Raw genomic sequence first — 19,788 nt, 5'->3', positions numbered from 1 at the left:
GATGGATGATCAATGAATGGATGGATGGATGGATGGATGGATGATAGATGGATTCTAAATGATGGATGGATGATGGATGGATGGATGGATGGATGGATGGATGGATTTTAAATGGACGGATGGATGGATGGATTCTAAATGGATGGATGATGGATGGATGGATGGATGGATGGATTTTAAATGGACGGATGGATGGATGATGGATGGATTCTAACTGATGGATGGATGGATGGATGGATGGATGGATGGATGGATGGATTCTAACTGATGGATGGATGGATGGATGGATGGATTTTAAATGGACGGATGGATGGATGGATGATGGATTCTAAATGGATGGATGATGGATGGATGGATGATGGATGTATTCTAAATATAAACAGGTATTTCAACAGTTTCTTTTGTACTTTTTGTTGCTCCAAATTCTGATTTGATGATGTTGTACAGCAGATGTTTATCGGTTCTGAATGTTGTTTTTCAGCCTCCTTCATTTCCAGTCATAGGAAAAACTATGAAAATACTCATTAGTGCAGCTTCATACTGTAATTAATGCTGATTCAAAAGAGTGGTGAACTACAGACGGAGGAATCTCATCTTCCTGAGCTGTGGAACCAACAGGATCTGTCGGATAAAAGACGTGTTTATGCATTCAGGATGTATTTTTACATCTGAACCAACCACAGCCGCTTTGTTTACAGCACCAGAAAAACTCTCAGAGATTTTCCAAACAACGAATGCAAGCGGATGATTTGCCGACACGGCTTTTTGTTTTACATTAATCCTCTTAGAGTGAAGGTGCTCCAAGAGCCTCAGCAGCAGCAGCAGCAGCAGCATTGTGGAACTAAAGTGGAGCAGCTGCTGCACCGATAAACAGAGCGGACATTTGAACCCAAGGCCACCAAACAGTCGTCGCTATGAGGCAGGTGTTCACAGGTGTTCACTCTCTGAGATGCTGCTGCTCTGTGGTGGCAAATCTGGATGGAAACAACAAAACAAAGACCTAAATACAACCAGAAAACCACCAGTGAATCCTGAACATCACGAAAAACAAGAGCAGCGAGCGGATTAGGATCAACCGATATGGGTTTTATCTGGACCGATACTGATTATTGGAAATCAAGAGAGACAGATATTAGGAGCCGATAAAAAATAAATGTAATGTTTTAACTCTCATGTTGTCCTGTGGGTCATAATTTTTTTAAAGTTTGAAAATGTGGGAAAAATACATTTTCACAGTGAAACTTCTGATGTCCACATTTTCAACATTTTGGGAAATCTTTGAATATTTTTTGATGGAAAAAAGAAATGTTTAAAATATTTCAAAAGAACATTCACCTAAAAATCAACCAAAATCCAGCGAATTTCGCTGGATTTTGGTTGATTTTTATGTGAATGTTCTTCAAGAAAATATTATAAGTTTTATTGATATATATGGAATCACTTTAGATATTTTTAGCATTTTATTCGAAGATTTTTACTCATTTTTTGAAAAATATTTCTGAGAATTTTCTTGTCAAATTTGGGGGATTTTTTTTAAATAACATTTTTCAGGAATTATTGTAATTTTCTTCCTGAAGGTTTTCAGAAATTTGGGGAATTTTTTTTCTGAATCTTTGGATTTCTTTTCAGACAAGAAAACAATATTTTTTGGTGCCTGTAAATGAGGATAACAAGAGGGTTAACGAGGCCTCTTCATTGATATATGTGACTATAAATCTGTACAATAGAAAGAAGCATTATTTGTTTTCCAGATTCTGTTTCAGGTTAATCTGTAGCTGCCTTCTAACTTAGCCGCTAGCAACTAGCCCTTAGCATAGCCTTAGCCACGGTGACAGAAGCTAACTTCCTGGTTCAGTTTTTGCTGCTCGAGAGACATTTCTGATTCCACCGAGTGACTCCAGACAGAGAGAGGAGCTGCATAAGACCTTAAGTATTTAATGTAGTAGTAAGCGGCAGATGATTTGAAAAATGACAGACATCGTCCATGATAACCGGTCAGTCTAATAATCAGTCCTCCCTTGCAGCAGACATTACCCAGAGTGCATGGTAGCATTTTAAAGCTACGCCCACGTTCTCGTTCTACACGACAGCAGAAAGCTCCAGAGAATAACAAGCAGATTAAACAGTTTGTTTTTTTAATGTCCCTCACTTAACCGCCGGCCTTTCTTCGACTGTCAAACCTCTCCAGCTCTCCCAGAGCTCTGGTCGGGTTTCCACCGGGGATGGTCACGCTGGCTGCTGCCTTTTATTACCTCGGCTTGGTACCGATGCTAGCATCACACCTGAACACATCTCTGACTGAACAGAAACCATCTGATGCTGCCGTTAATGATCCTGCAGCAGGAGGACGGGATAAATCCGAACGTCAGGGCCGTAAACGAAGGAGGGAGCGGGCGTGGCGCTCAGTGGGACAACACTAATGCAATTACAGGGATTTTCTGCTTGCTCAGAGGCTCGGTTCAAGGGCAGAGCGGAGAGCTTGAAGGCACGCTGCACTAAATTAGCCGTTACTCAGGGAAAGAGTCAGACCTGATACACTCAGGATTACAGCAGATCAACCCCAGCCTGCTTTAACCCTCGTGTTGTCCTGAGGGTCAAAATTGATCCTGTTTAAAGTTTGAAAATGCGGAAAAAAAAGATATATTTTCACAGTGAACCTTCTGATGTCCACATTTTCAACATTTTTGGGAAATTTTTGAACATTTTTTGGTGGAAAAAAAGAAATGTTAAAAATGTTCCACAAAAAAAATCAACCAAAATCCAGTAAATTTCACTGGATTTTGGTTGATTTTTATGTGGACGTTCTTGAAGAAAATGTTAGAAATTTTACTGATATATATGGAATCACTTTAGATAATTTTATGATTTTTTGAAAGATTTTTACAAATTTTTTGAAAATATTTCCAAGAATTTTCTTGCCAAATTTGGGAGTTTTTTTGGTAAAATTTTTAAGAGAAACGTTGAAGGAATTCTTTCGAATTTTCTTCCTGAAGGTTTTAAACTTTGAAAATGTGGAGAAAAAAATGTATTTTTATGTCCACATTTTCAACATTTTTGGGATATTTTTGAACATCTTTTGGTGGGAAAAAAGAAATGTTTAAAAATGTTTCTTTTTGTGAATGTTCTTAAATAAAATACCAGAAGTTTTAGTGACATATACAGAATCACTTGAGACATTTTTAGGATCTATTTGCAGGTTTTTAAAATTTTTTTAAAATGAAGAGGCATTTTCTTGCCAAATTTGGGGGATTTTTTTAGATCAAACTTTTAAGGGAAACTTTTAAGGAACTACTGGAATTTTCTTCCTGAAGGTTTTGCAAATTTTCAGAAATTTGGGGATTTTTTTGCTGAATTTTTGGATTTTTTTCAGACAAGGAAACAATATTTTTGTGCTCATAAATGAGGACAACAGGACGGTTAAACCACGTCTGCTGGTTGGAATCTTGAATTTAGTAAAAAAATTAGCAGCTGGGATGCAAACCGCGACCTCCAGCAGGTTTTAGATGAAACTGAGACCCTGAAGGACGATTTTTCCAGCAGCTGAACGGTCGGGGTTCGGTACAAACCACATCCAGTTTAGCTGAAGGGAACTCCAGCAGCACCTGAACCTTCGGTAAAAAATACAGTCCTCCCACTCAGCCCCACGCCTCCGACTGCCCTCTGATTCTGCTTCTCTGTCATCTGAGCCGTGGAGAGCGTAGCTCCTTATCAAACATGGCCTCTGCTGATCCGTCTCCTCTCGGTGCCAACGGGCAGCCGGGCCTCGCCAAGACTACAACAAGCTCTCAGGCGCTGCCAAGTGTGCAGAGAGCCAAATGTAATCCAGCAACAGAGCACCAAACGAATCCAACTGGCTGGAGGGCTGTTTCTGCAGCCGCTTCATGTTCACACGCCGAACACATAAATGCTCCTAAAAGTTGATAAAACTGCCAAGAAATCTGTTTGATTTCTTGGCAGTGATTGGCAGTGGTGATTTCTCTGGGCCAGAGACAGAAACCACAAACTGTTCATCCATGAAGGTGCTGACTACGTTTGACGTGTTGTTATGCTGGATCATAGAACCTGAAACACGTGAAAATCTAGAATTCTGCTTTTGCTAAAACAACCAGATGATTCGCTGAGAAGCAGATTCTGATTAGTACTGAACGACCTGTCAGATAAAAGACTTCAGTTCTAAAAATGAGAATTTGCAGTTGGATCTGTTGCACTGGAAAAAATGCTCCTCTAAAACAAGAAAAAAAATTATTTCAAGGAACTTTCACCTTGAAATAAGTGAAAAAATCTGCCAGTAGAACAAGTGAAAAATGGCTTGGTAAGATTTCTTGAAATAAGATGTGATATTTAGAATATTGAGATCTTAAAATTAGCTGGGAAATCTGATTTTAAGCTACATTTTACCAGGATTGTCAAGCTTAGGTGTCTTAAAATAAGCCAGATATGCTAATATATATATATATATATATATATATACTTTTTTTTTTACAAATATACTATATATATATATATATATATATAGTTAAGTTTTTTACTCAAAAATAGATTTTTTTCTTTCATGTAACCTCCTCATTTGAGATGTTTTAACCCTCCTGCTGTCTTCATTTACGGGCATCAAAAAATATTTTTTCCTTGTCTGAAAAAGATCCAGAAATTCAGCAAAAATATTCCCCAGATTTCTGAAAATTTGCAAAAACTTCAGGAAGAAAATTAAAATAATTCCTTAAAAGTTGTATTTAAAAATCCCCAAATTTGGCAAGAAAAATCTTGTAAATATTTTTTTAAAAAAAATGAGTAAAAATCTTCCAAAAAATTCTAAAAATATTGAAAGTGATCACATATATATCAGTAAAACTTCTAATACTTTCTTTAAGAACATTCACATAAAAATCAACCAAAATCCAGTGAAATTCTCTAAATTTTGGTTGATTTTTTGGTGAATGTTCTGAAGAAACATTTTTAGCATTTCTTTTTTCCACCAAAAATTGTTCAAAAATTTCCCAAAAATGTTGAAAATGTGAACATCAGATGTTTCACTGTAAAAATATTTTTTCCCCACATTTTCATACTTTAAAAAGGGTAAATTTTGACCCAGAGGATGACATGAGGGTTAACGTGAACACTTCATAATTTCCAAACTGCAGCACTGCCTCAGATTGCTGCTTTGCTGTTTGCCTTTTCCAGCCTCCTTCATCTCAGATCTCGTCGTTTCTCTGCAGCTCCAGCAGGTGCTCAGTCATCAGACCAATCAGATTCAAACATGCACAGCGTGTTCGTCCACTACTTGTCATTTCTGCGCTTCTGTTCAGCTGGCAGACGGCCTCCTGGATCAGGTTCTAACCCAGAACTGCAGCTCTGGTCCAGGGAAGCATCAGGGCCGGATGAAGCCATCTGATGCTGGCAGCTCCGTCTCTGACTCACTCTCACTTTATCTACCAGTGCAGTCCAGATCCGAGCAGAGAGTGTTAAGAAGCCCGTCTTAATCTTAAACGGAGTGTGACCATCTAATCCCTGAAGCTGGAGAGCTGCAGAACGTGTCTGAGGTTAGCAGCAGATCAGGCAGGTGAAGATAATGCTGCTGCTGCTGATTATCTGACAGATAAGACCCAGGACCAACTGATATTACAGCAAGAACCAGAGGAGAACGGAGAGAAGGAAGCAGACCCAAGACTAGAAAAGCACTCAGAGAGCAGTCCTCCTCCAAGGCTGCTCATTCCCCCATAAGGCGTGGTCAGAAATGCCGCATTTTATATTATTATTGTCATTACTGATGGTCAGAAATCACAGCAACATAGAATGTGTCCATTTAACTCTCATGTCGTCCTGTGGGTCAAACTGACCCATTTTAAAGTTTGAAAATGTGGAAAAAAATCTATAGATTTTCACAGTGAAACTTCTGATGTCCACATTTTCAACATTTCTGGGGGTTTTTGAACATGTTTTGGTGGGAAAAAGAAATGTTAAAGATGTTTCTTTAAGAACATTCACATAAAAATTAACCAAAATCCAGCAAATTTCACTGGATTTTGGTTAATTTTCAAAACTTTTGACAGGGGGTGTATAATCACTTTATTAGGATTTTTTGGAAGTTTTTTCCTCAGACAACGCATCTTAAATATCTTGTTAAGTCAAATAGTTTTGAAATTATCTTGTTTTGAGTTGAATTTTACAAGAAAACTCAAAATAAGTTTAACCCTCGTGTCGTCCTGCAGGTCAAACTGACCCGTTTTAAAGTCTGAAAATGTGTAAAAAAAATATGTATTGTCACAGTGAAACTTCTGATGTCCACATTTTCAACATTTTTGGGAAATCTTTGAACATTTTTTGGAGGGAAAAAAAGAAATGTTAAAAATGTTTCTTAAGAACATTCACATAAAAATCAATATATACAGCCTCTGTCAAAAGTTTTGAGACAGTTTCTCATTCAAATACATTCGAACGCGTCTCAAAACTTTTGACAGGGGGTGTATAATCACTTTATTAGGATTTTTTTGGAAGTTTTTTCCTCATTTTTTGAAAATATTTAGAAGAATTTTCTTGCTAAATTTGGGGGAACATTTTTAAAACAAAACTTTTAAGGAATTATTGGAATTCTCTTCCTGAAAGTTTTGCAAATTTTCAGAAATTTTGGGGGATTTTTTTGCTGAATTTGGGGATTTTTTTGCTGAATTTGGGGATTTTTTTGTCAGACAATGAAACAGTATTTTTTGGTGCCTGTAAATTAAGACAACAGGAGGGTTAAAAGACTAAATGTCTCAAGTCTTCATGTTTGGGGTAATGAATGCTGGACCTTTGCTATGTATATATATTTATATATGTATATATATTTATTTTGTCTTTGCCCTCGTGTGTGACACTGAGACGTTTACAGTCAATAGATGCTTCAGCAGTTTTCCGTTTTCGGGGAAAATGCAGCTAAATCTATTGATTACAGATGAATAACTTCAGTCCGTCCTCCTGTTTCAGGGTAATTAAAGAGTAACAGTTCAGCCTCGTCCCGTAAAGCTTGTCCGGTAATAATCAGGTCGCGGTGCGGAGCTTCCAGTGGCTGACATCTAATTTTACGCTGTGGAGCTTCATTAACGACCTTCCTTATCATCTCCTTCATTAAACTGGGTGTCTTTGCTTTGTGTCGAATCCAACTCGAGGTCAGAAAGAAGAAAATGAGCCTTCCAGATGCTGACAGACTCCATGTGTGAGCTGAAGGTCTTTAGATGGTGGATTAAGATTCAGGGTTCAAGAACTTCATACAGCTGGTAGAAACACAGCGGCTACTCAGTGATGAAATTCTTATTTTGCGAACTCCCTTCACACAACTGAAACGAATAAAATTCAATTCAATTTTATTTATATAGCGCCAATTACAGGTCAAATTGTCTCAAGATGCTTTACAGAACCCACAGGCCTAAAATGACATAAGATAAAAATTAAATAAGAAATAATCATCAAAATAGAATAAAAACAAAATGAGACAAGTAATAGTTCCAAATAAAATCTGTGTGCAAATGTTGGCAATTAATTAACCCTCGTGTCGTCCTGTGGGTCAAATTGACCTGTTTTAAAGTTTGAAAATATGGAAAATAAAAATATTTTCACAGTGAATGTTTTCAACATTTTTGGGAATTTTTAAAAATATTTTTGGTGGGGAAAAAAGAAATGTTAAAAAAATGCTTCTTAAGAACATTCACAAAAAAAAATCAACCAAAATCCAGAAAATTTCTCTGGATTTTGGTTAATTTTTTAGTGAATGTTCTTAAAGAAAATATTAAAAGTTTTACTGATTTATATGTAATCACCTTAGATATTTTAAGGATTTTCTTTGGAAGATTTTTACTCATTTTTTGAAAATATTTACAGGAATTTTCTTGCCAAATTTGGGATAATTTTTTTTAAAAGAAAACTTTTAAGGGAAACTTTTAAGGAATTGTTGGAATTTTCTTCCTGAAGGTTTTGCAAATTTTCATAAATTTGAGGATTTTTTTGCCGAATTTCTGGATTTTTTTCAGACGAGGAAACAATATTTTTGGTGCCTGAGATGATGACAACCGGAGGGTTCATGGCCGATCTGCAGGGAGGTTATCTCCGTGGCTACGGTGGTGAATAACTGCTCCGGCCTCTGCAGCAGAGCGTCTATGTGTGTTTGCACACAGATGTAGGTTACATTAGCATGATAAAGCAGCCACACGCATAAACGCTTCCATGACGGCCCAAAGGAACCGAGAGACAAAGACCGGTTCAGAGGAAGAACTTCAACTAAACCCTGATGTCTGCTCATTTTCTGTGTAGAGATAAAGTATTATGGGATGGCATGGGATGGCAGCCTTTTATTTAGTTTCATTTACTTCACGCTGGTACAACGTGGAACATGTTTATATACGGTTAAACAGCAGAAATGAGCAGCTGTTCCTGAATTCTCTGAGCCTAAAACCGTTTCAAAGCCACTTATTTACTCACTGTCAGGATATTTTCTGTGCAGTATAACGTTCTGTTCCTCTGTGGAAACAGAACCACCAGGACTAGAAGGAAAAAGAACCCAAACCAAACCTCTGGTCTCAAAATAATAGCTCTGAGTGAACTTTAAAAAATCATAGAAAGAATTTTCACATGAATAAAAAGCTTTCATAAAGCATGAAGTAATTATTTTCATTCACATGAACAAATAATACAAACATTATAAATATATATCAATATAAACCAACTGTCAGTCTGGTGTTAAACCCACTGTCGGCCCAGATACAAACCCACTATCGGCCCGGATACAAACCCACTATCGGCCCGGATACAAACCCACTATCGGCCTGCATATAAACCCACTGTCGGCCCAGATACAAACCCACTGTCGGCCCGGATACAAACCCACTGTCGGCCCGGATACAAACCCACTATCGGCCCGGATACAAACCCACTATCGGCCCGGATACAAACCCACTATCGGCCCGGATACAAACCCACTATCGGCCCGGATACAAACCCACTATCGGCCTGCATATAAACCCACTGTCGGCCCAGATACAAACCCACTGTCGGCCCGGATACAAACCCACTGTCGGCCCGGATACAAACCCACTATCGGCCCGGATACAAACCCACTATCGGCCCGGATACAAACCCACTATCGGCCTGCATATAAACCCACTGTCGGCCCAGATACAAACCCACTGTCGGCCCGAATACAAACCCACTATCGGCCCGGATACAAACCCACTATCGGCCCGGATACAAACCCACTATCGGCCCGGATACAAACCCACTGTCGGCCCGGATACAAACCCACTGTCGGCCCGGATACAAACCTACTATCGGCCCGGATACAAACCCACTGTCGGCCCGCATATAAACCCACTGTCGGCCCAGATACAAACCCACTATCGGCCCGGATACAAACCCACTGTCGGCCCGGATACAAACCCACTATCGGCCTGCATATAAACCCACTGTCGGCCCAGATACAAACCCACTGTCGGCCCGGATACAAACCCACTGTCGGCCCGGATACAAACCCACTATCGGCCCGGATACAAACCCACTATCGGCCCGGATACAAACCCACTATCGGCCCGGATACAAACCCACTATCGGCCCAGATACAAACCCACTATCGGCCCGGATACAAACCCACTATCGGCCTGCATATAAACCCACTGTCGGCCCAGATACAAACCCACTGTCGGCCCGGATACAAACCCACTGTCGGCCCGGATACAAACCCACTATCGGCCCGGATACAAACCCACTATCGGCCCGGATACAAACCCACTATCGGCCTGCATATAAACCCACTGTCGGCCCAGATACAAACCCACTGTCGGCCCGAATACAAACCCACTATCGGCCCGGATACAAACCCACTATCGGCCCGGATACAAACCCACTGTCGGCCCGGATACAAACCCACTATCGGCCCGGATACAAACCCACTATCGGCCCGGATACAAACCCACTATCGGCCTGCATATAAACCCACTGTCGGCCCAGATACAAACCCACTGTCGGCCCGAATACAAACCCACTATCGGCCCGGATACAAACCCACTATCGGCCCGGATACAAACCCACTGTCGGCCCGGATACAAACCCACTATCGGCCCGGATACAAACCCACTGTCGGCCCGGATACAAACCTACTATCGGCCCGGATACAAACCCACTGTCGGCCCGCATATAAACCCACTGTCGGCCCAGATACAAACCCACTATCGGCCCGGATACAAACCCACTGTCGGCCCGGATACAAACCCACTGTCGGCCCGGATACAAACCCACTGTCGGCCCGGATACAAACCCACTGTCGGCCCGGATACAAACCAACTATCGGCCTGAATACAAACCCACTGTCGGCCCGAATACAAACCAACTATCGGCCCGAATACAAACCCACTGTCGGCCTGAATACAAACCCACTGTCGGCCTGAATACAAACCCACTATCGGCCTCATCCAGGATCCTGCCGGTTGTTTTTTTATCAGCCTGAGTTCTGCTGCGACACCAGAAGTTCTTCCTCTGAAGAAGCGGGACATTCGCTGCTACACCTCGTCTAACACACCATTTGTCTGCACTAATTAACAGGAAATCGTGTGTGTTTTGTCGCCACACGACCCAGAAACTCCAGAAACCTGGCCTGTTCTGCCATGTGAGGTTAGGAGGAGCAGCAGCGTTCTGACGGGAAGCGATGGAGCTTCGTCCTTTTCCCAGCTCAGATCTTCACGGATGAATTCACTCCAATTAAAACGCTGACTAACAAAGGAGGAGACTGAACCGCTCCATGAAGGCCTCTTTAGTGGCACAGAGGGAGGAAATAAAACGAATCCCACAGGATGGCGGCTCATAAACGCATCTTCTAATGCACCTGAACGCCTCATCACTTATATGAAGCTTTGATGTTTTAGTCATGAGACTTTTCACACAGAAAAATACACATTTAAGTTATTTTTAAACTATTTTTGAGCCTATAAATCTGCCAAAATTCAGATTTTCTACACAAACACACTCCGGCAAAACCTCCAGCTGCAAAACTTCAAAAGTGGTTTCAACACAAATCTGACTTAATACTCAAAAATACAGTTTTAATGAACTAAACTTTGCTTTTCTCATAAAATTCTGGACTAAAATTACCCTGATAATTCAGTCTGAGAAGCTTTGAGGGTGAAATATGGGTTCAGATAGATAGACAGATAGACAGATAGATAGATAGATAGATAGATAGATAGATAGATAGATAGATAGATAGATAGATAGATAGATAGATAGATAGATAGATACTTTATTAATCCCGAGGGAAATTCAAGAATGAAAAATAAGCAACATTGATGTCGTTTTTCTTCCTCCAGCGCGCTAAAATTTCATAAATATTCAGCTTTTCTTTTTCAAAAACACACATGATGTTTCCAGTGTCCCAACAGAAATCTGACTTAACAGAAGAGGAAGAAAACTACACCGTTTTATTCAACAAAATTTTGCTTCTTTTGTTAAAATGTGGGTAAAAAGTGTTCAGATTATTCAGTCTGAGAAGCTCTGCGAGTAAAATCTGGATTCATAATAAATAATAAGCAACATTTATAACAATTTTCTTCCCTCAGCGCCCAATAAAGTCTATAAATATTCTAATTTCTTCATTAACACACATCATAGTGTACCTTTGAGGTTTCAAGCTTTGCTGTTCAACAGAAAACAGAGTTTTCTAGTAAAAATCTGAACTAAAATCTTTGATTTTTCAGTCTGAAAAGATGGAGAGGGAAATCTGTAAATATAATGTTTCATTTATTCACAAATACAAAGATGTGTCTGCTGCTACAGAACCTTCAGAGCCGATAAATCTGTTAATATTCAGCTTTTTTTTGTATAAACGCACACCGCAGCGTCACTGGAACCCTCCACAGCGTCACAAACAGAAATCTGACTAAACTTTGCTGATTTTGCTCAACTGTAGATAAAAATTACTGATTCTTCGGTCAGAAAAGCACAAAAGTGAAATCTGTGATTTCATTTGATCTTATTCAAGCAATCGTTGAGCTATTTTCAGGCTTTCTGCGCCTTTTTAACCCAATAAATCTATAAATATTCCGCTTAGTTCCCGACTCCTCCAACAGAAATCTGACGGAATAAAGCAGACAGGAAGAAGAAAGCACAGTTTCACTGAACTAAACTAAAATCTGTCTTCAAAACTTGAAAAATCCAAACTGAGGTCAAAAGCAGAATCCTTTTAGGAGAGGATTATGTGTGATAAGCCCTGAACATTCACTATTCATTCCACGAAAAAGGCCTAAAGTAACAAAAATGTAAAGTAGAAAGTAGCTGTCTGTATGTTAAATAAAAACTGTTACAGTTCTCGGTGCACAAAAATAAACATTTAGCTCATTTTCAGTCCAGTGAAAACACATGAAAGTGCTGTTATAAGATGGCTGTAACCTCCTAATAAAGACGTCAAATTTACAGAATAAATCCGTCACAGTACATGTTCTCTCATATAAATTCAAAAATAATAAACTAAATATCCGTTAGTGTGCAGGACTTGAACTGGTCTAACCCTCATGCCGTCCTGTGGGTCTAAATTGACTCGTTTTAAAGTTTGAAAATGTGGAAAAAAATATATATATTTTCACAGTGAAACTTGTGATGTCCACATTTTCAACATCTTTGGGAAATCTTTGAACATTTCGTTGGATTTTGGTAGATTTTTTTTCTGAATGTTCTTCAAGAAACATTTTTTTAAACATTTCTTATTTTTCCACCAAAAAATGTTCAAAATTTTTCCCAAAGATGTTGAGAATATGGAAGCTTTCACTGTGAACATATACATTTTTTTTCCCCACATTTTCTAACTTTAAAACGGGTCAGCGAGGGTTAAATGATATTAAACTGAACATTCCGGAATTTTTGCACGATTCTGGAGGGGGAAAAAAATGACATTGCGATGTTTGGTTTTTCTGAAAGATATACTGCTATTTTTTGCAGATTTTGACGGGATGAGCTGAAAACCTGCTCACATGTTAAATAAAGTAGAACTAAGCACACAAGAGCTTCCTTTGAATTAAACTCACTTTAAGTTTGCAAAATGATCCAGTGTTCAGTTAGAAAACTTCCTTAGAACCTAGATTTTAGTCACACTGCCACACAGACCAGCTTCCTGTTGCTCTTAAATGATAATAAACTGAACATTCCTGAATTTTTGCCCGACTTTGGGGGGAAAAAAGGCATTTTAATGTTTAGTTCTTCTGCAAACCTTATTGCTATTTTTGCTCATTTTGATTGGATGAGTTGAAAAGGATAAACTCTCTAGAATAATCAGCTTATTTACATTTACTGGAGTGCATCTGCACTGAAAATGGAAAGTATTTCTGTGTGTGAGCTTTCTCACGCGGTGCGACGCTGACAACCGCATCCTAAAAGTCCGTCTCTGCTGGGATCTCATGAAGACATTTTATTTATTTATTTATTGTTTATTTAATAGGGACCAGTGTATACAATAAACATGTATAACACTATGACATTTATAGCCAGAGCTAATTTGCAAAGTCCGTCCCTAGAAGGGCTTTTACAGAAGAGAGAGAAAAAAAGAAAAAAAACAAAACAACAACAACAACAACATTAATACAAAGACAAATACATTGTGTTCAATCTAAAAATGGTTGCAGACCTGATCCCCTTTTAAAACCCGCTTCAGTTCATTTTTAAAAGCCCCTAGATCTAGGTCTTGTTTCAGTTCGCGTGACAGAGAGTTCTTAACAGACTTAACTTTTGTGTTGCTGATTTAACAAACGAGTCGTGTTTGTTTCTCATTTTCTGTCGCCTGCATGTCAGAAAACCGCCTTCTGTCTGAGGTTGAACTATCAAACTGTGGTTTCACTGTTTTCTGACATTCAGACAAATTAACAAACAAAAACAAGGAGTTTTATTTTTTTCAATCAATGAATATTTTTAGCCTACGAACTGCTGGTGTGACAGAAAAAAAATTATATTTAACTTATTTCAGTATTTTCAAACTTTTTGGTCAAACTATTAGTTGAGAAACAACAAATTTATCATTGATGGACAAAAAGCTGATGCTTTGTCAGAATTTCTGAAGAAACAGAGACTCTTATTTTCCGGTTCCAGCTTCTAAAAGTTCAGAATCTAAATCACATGAACTGAACGTGTTTGAAGTCTTAGTCACACCAAAGAAGCGATCTGAAGAATCACTGAGAACTCTGGGATTCAGATCTGATAAAAACATGTCATGAATAAATCAGATTAACTATAATCAATATCAGAGCTTTCATAAAGAACCAGTTATTCACCAGAAAACTATTTTCTGAAGACTCATCTTCTAAAACTGAATATTTTTAGGTTTTTGAATGCTGGCACCACACCGTTTTTTTCCTTTTTAAATCATTGTTAAATTTAAATCTTTTACAATTTGTTGAACAAAACTAATATTTTTGATATTTTATTGTGATATTTTGCACATTTCTCTAATAATTTATAGAAATAAAAACTGAAAACTACAAAAGCTTTAAGAGTCCCACAATTAATCACCAGAAAATGAATCACGAGCATTTCTGAGGAGAAAAATCAAACTGAATATTTTTAGACTGTGGACATGTTTCACTATTTTCTGATCGTTTACAGACAAAACAATTAATTGAGAAAGAGAGAAGACAATCAGCTGATCGATCAGCTGAGTCATCGATCAAACATTTTCTACTTCTGTCGTCTCAAAGTGATGCTTTGCAGTTTTACTTCTGCAGATATCCGGAGACGTTAACTGGATTTCTGCAGCATCGATTGATATTTCTAAGAACTAAAGACCAAATATTTTCAGTCATCGTCACACGATCCAGTCAAACTGAACATTTGTAGGTTTTATTCTGCAGACTCAGCTGTAGATTCAACACTGTAACGGACATATTTCCCTTTATTCTGATCATTTATAGACAAAAGTCCTGAACTGAGAGTCTGAGCTTTTAAGAATGAACCAGCTGTTGCTAAAAAAAAACAAACAAACAAAACATTGGCTGCATATTCTGAGGTTTTAAAGCATGGATGCTTCAAATTCCACCTCTGTAATGGGCATATTTCACTATTTTCTGATTATTTACAACCAAAATAATTCACTGAGAAAGACAGAAACTAACCAGTCTATCTATTAGTTCATCCATCGTGAAAATACGTCAAACATCCTCGACTTCCAGCTTCTTAAAGGGGATGTTTCCTGTTTTTCTCAGCAAAACTTTAAATCACTGAAAATGTCTGGAGTTTAGGCTGTAGGTCAAACAAACTACGGAAGCAGCTCCATGACAGTGAGATTTTCACATCATTTTATGAAGAAAAAATGAGAATCAATCAGCACTGATTGTTAGTTTCAGCCCTTCTTGACAGAAACGATGATTTTAGATCTTATTAACAGAAACCAGCAGCTGTTTATTTTTAGGTTTTAGACTGGAGGTGTCACAAATCTTTTTACTATATTATGACCATTTACAACCAAAATAATAAACTGAGAAAGCTAGAAACTAATGGCACTATCCATCAGTTGATCTATCAGTCCGATGGGTCAGACGTCCGCGACTTCCTGCTTCTTAAAGGTGATGTTTGACTTTTTTTCTCAGCAAAAAACCTAAACTTTAAATCATTGTTGGCTAAATATTACTGTACTTTAGACATCTGGTCAGACAAATTATATATACTATAACTATATATAACTCTATGAAAGTGAGATGAGGATTTTTGAGGATTTTTCATTCTTTAATAGAGAAAAAATGAGAATTACTTAACATATAATGCAGCTGGTTGTTAGCTTCAGGTGTCACTGACAGAAAATTGTGATTTTAGGGACATTGTTTTTTACCTTTTTCTAATTATTTACAACCAAAATAATTAACTGAGAAAGCAAGAAAATAATTAAACTATGAATTAGTTGATTTATTAATCAAACTTTCTCTGCCCTCAGCTTCTCAGAGGTGATGTGTGGTTGTTTTTTCACACACTCCATGAAGGTGTGATGACTGTTTTTCTGTCATTTAACAGAGAAACATGAGAATTAATGAACATATAGCGAAGATGTTTGTCAGTTTCAGACCTAAAACACTCCTTCCAGGCCTTTCTAACACAAATCCAGAGTCCTGAGGTTGACGTGAACCCGTCTAAACCCTGGAAGCTGCCTCTGCTTGGTTCTCATCCAGATGTTCTACCTTCCCTCCATCACGTCAACACCTGGACTGTGCACATCTGGCTGGCCTGCTTCCTCCAACACAACAACACAAACACCAGAGGACTTGCCTCTTTCCTCTCATGTGCTCAGTCCAAATAAAAACCCACAGATGGAGGATCTAAAGCCTCCACACCTCCAGACCTCCAGCAGATCCAGTTCCTCCTCCTGCTACACCTAAACCTGCTGACAGCCACGTCTCGGGCTCCTGTCGTGGATTTTGCTCCTTTTCCTTCCAGCCAGGAGGACAGGGAGCTCTTACCTTCCACATCCAGGCCATATTCTTATTCCTGTCAGACAATGGAGGACCCGACGGCTCGTCTCCTTCTGCCCCGCTCACAGCTCTCCTCCTCCCGCTAGCGCGTCGGTTCACCGCCGGTGGAGCTGCTGGGTGAGACCTTCGGCTCCATAAATGTTGTTGGAGAGAGAACCGTTATCCGTCTCCCCTCTCCGGTTCTTTTTTTTTTTTTTTTTCCAGCCGTGGAGCTGCTGGAGCTCAGAGCGACGCTGCAACGCTACTGGCCGGTGGACGGTAAGCCCCGCCCACCGATGGACACGTGACCCGCTGACTTCCTGACTCCCAGCAGCATGAAGAAGAAGAAATGTTAGATATTAGATTCATCTAATCCATGATTTATTAGTCTGGTTTTAATATTATAGTATCAGCATGAAGGGAAACGACAAGAAGAGATAAATTCATTTGATCACTGATTTATTAGTCTGATTAAAAAGACTGTTCATCTCATGGATAGATGGATAGATAGATAAGTATTCCAGAGGACATCACTGTTTTATCAGTCTGCTTACAAAGCGAGCAGAAAACTCATTTACAGTTAACTCTCATGTGGTCCTGCGGGTCAAATTGACTTGTTTTAAAATTTGAAAATGTGGAGAAAAATATATATTTTTCACAGCAAAACTTCTGATGTCCACATTTTCAACATTTTGGGGAAATCTTTGAACATGTTTGGTGGAAAAAAAAAAGAAATGTTAAAATTTTCTTAAAATATTACAAGCTTTACTGATATATATGTAATCACTTTAGACATTTTTAGAATTTTTTGGAGGACTTTTACGTTTTTTTTATAATATTTACAAGATTTTTTTTTGCAAATTTGGGGAATTTTTTTTAAATAAAACTTTTCAGGGAAACTTTCAAGGAATTATTGGAATTTTCTTCCTGAATGTTTCCGACACGGAAACAGTACTTTTTGGTGAAAATATTAAAAAATGGCCAAAATCTGACAGTCAAAACCAAATAGCTCACTTCCTGTTGGGTTTGGAATATGGCTGTCACTGACTTTTTTGTTCAACCTGATGTGCTGCAATCTGGTAGCTGTAGGTAAAACGTGCTGTCTGTGGGAAAGTGTAGGGGGCGCTATAGAGTCACTTTGCCACACACCTCCACAATTTCTATCAAATGTTTCACCAGTTCTGATGTGTTCAAATTTTCAGGAGAGTCTGAGCGTGTTTAGGGCCTCAGAAATGCGATTGTTCTGGGTCAACAATAATAATTCATCAGTTCCAAAAGGGTCTTCACACCATTCAGTGCTCAGGTCCTCATCATATTTCCAGTATAATACATTAAAAAGGCAGGAATAGCAGGATCCTGTCATTATAACCAGGCTATACTTCATCAACCAGGACTACTGGAACTGATTATAACTGAAGAAGGAGTGATGATGTCTGAGTATTTTGTGACTCACTGATTTCCCGATTTCTCCTTTTGCAACATCAGCATAACTGGGAAATAGAACATCTGTGGTTTACCACTGTTGCCTCATTTCCATATTTCCCACTCATTGCTAAGTGAGCAACGTTTTTACTGCTGGAAATGATAAAATCTTCATAATACTCGTCATCAGAGGTGAGTAGATTACTTAGTGTGTCTGTAGATCCGTTTAGTGTGGACACAAGGTATGGTAAAATAAAGTTATTACAGTAAAATACAGCAGATTTAAAGAAATTTCTGGTGAAAATCAAGTTCCTTTAGGACCACCAACATATCTGAGGCTGCCTCATAACTTAGCTGTTAGCATAACTAACTTTAGCTTAGCATTCGCTAGGGAATGCCCTGATTTGTGGAGATGGAGATGGGTGTTTTTGCTTATTTATTTGAGTATAATAACCAGTTTTACAGGTTGTCTTTCTGTTAGTAAGAGTTGAGTTGAGCAGAAGGAACCAAAGGCTGTGGGTCACCAACAGGTCAAGCAGTGGCCCACGGCAGCAGGACCCCTCGGGAGGCCGGGCAGGAGGCTGGACTGGGAACCGGCGGCCACTGCAAAGGAACCAGTTGGTGCTGACTCCAGAACTGTCTCTATGCTGGGGGCCAGGCTGTGACAAAAGCCTTGAAGTGAATGCATACAACATCCCATCTAACAATACTGTTGATGTATTCATAAACAAAATAAGCAGTCAGTGCTACTCTGAGCATTTCCACCCGTTAAGCTTCAGTGTTCCGCCCGCGGGACGCTTTGAGATCTGCATAAGCATTTCCTTAAATGTCCGAAGCTGCAAACGCGATTATACAAACACTATACGCCGATGGAAAGCTTAGATTCTCATGAATCCGCCGGTATAAACCACTTTCAGATGTGATTACCACAGCGGTAATATAAACACATTTGTCCGACAAACAACAAATATCCATCCATCCATTCTCTATACACGGCTTCAACGTACACAGTGTGACTCACATTTCCGGGTTCATTATTACACACAGATGAAAATATTCCACAAAAAACGGCCATAATCCAACCTTGGACATCCAGACGACACAAGCCAGTAAACTATTTTGTCCAAAACATGTCCTGAAGTCGGTATAAAATCCATGAATCGGTCGTTTTTGAGGAAATGCACCTCGCGATGCGTGTCCGAAAGTCCCTGTATTTCACGTCATATTTTTATTGACAAATGAAATATTAGCGATTTTTTGTACTGAAAATGGCTGGAATTGACTGCAGCTTAAAGGGCTAAAACTGTAGGTCAATACAACAAGCATTTCAAGTTTTAAAGTGCCTTTCAGACACACTAACATAATATGAAAATATGCTTCATTACTCTCCTGAAATATTCAGCTGCAGACCTCAGAAAGTGGATAAATTATTTAAAAAAAGAAGTGTTCTTACCAGTGGCAGCTCAAACAGAATGTCGATCCACCTTCTGTAAGGCAGAATGGAAATAAAAAGAGTTGTAAGAGAATGGAAATAAAAAGAGCTGAAAGAGAATGGAAATAAAAAGAGGCAACCCTGACCCAACCTGAAGCTCAGCAGATGTGAGGCTAACAGGCCCTCCAGCTTCAGTCTGGACTGTTAAAAATCCGAATCAAGCTAAATATGAAATCAGGATCAAAGTTCCATATCTGTAAGGTTTTAGCTGTTCTCTTCATACATGAAGTCACATTTCCCCTCATAAAGCAACCGCTGATAAATCATGCTGCAGCTCCATGTTCAGGTTATTTTTTCTGAAGCGTGTCGACAAACCACAGGATTCCTGGAGAAAGCAGAACCTGGCTCCATCGATGGAAAGCTTGTTCAGACAGAAGCTCCTCCAACGTTCAGCAGAGACTCTTCAGTTCCAACTCTACCGGTGATTGATTCTAAAGGTTTTTA

At 39.0% G+C, this 19,788-nt stretch overlaps 1 protein-coding gene across 2 annotated transcripts in view; it reads right to left on the bottom strand.

Moving 5' to 3' along the window:
• The window catches only part of st6galnac3 (ST6 (alpha-N-acetyl-neuraminyl-2,3-beta-galactosyl-1,3)-N-acetylgalactosaminide alpha-2,6-sialyltransferase 3), a 102,540-nt gene extending 85,818 nt beyond the window's left edge, over positions 1 to 16,722 (bottom strand). For both annotated transcript variants that reach the window (XR_007944159.1, XM_022209607.2), the window contains exon 1: positions 16,440 to 16,722. Coding sequence is in view for 1 of the 2 variants with exons in the window: in XM_022209607.2 (XP_022065299.1) it covers positions 16,440 to 16,457 (18 nt within the window). In the remaining variant the exon portion in view is untranslated. The remainder of the gene's footprint in view (positions 1 to 16,439) is intronic.
• Between the last annotated feature and the right edge of the window lie 3,066 nt (positions 16,723 to 19,788).

The sequence above is a fragment of the Acanthochromis polyacanthus genome, chromosome 9 (assembly GCF_021347895.1).
Source record: "Acanthochromis polyacanthus isolate Apoly-LR-REF ecotype Palm Island chromosome 9, KAUST_Apoly_ChrSc, whole genome shotgun sequence".
In the NCBI taxonomy this organism is placed as follows: Eukaryota; Metazoa; Chordata; class Actinopteri; family Pomacentridae; genus Acanthochromis; species Acanthochromis polyacanthus.
This window is presented reverse-complemented; position numbering and strand designations above follow the sequence as displayed.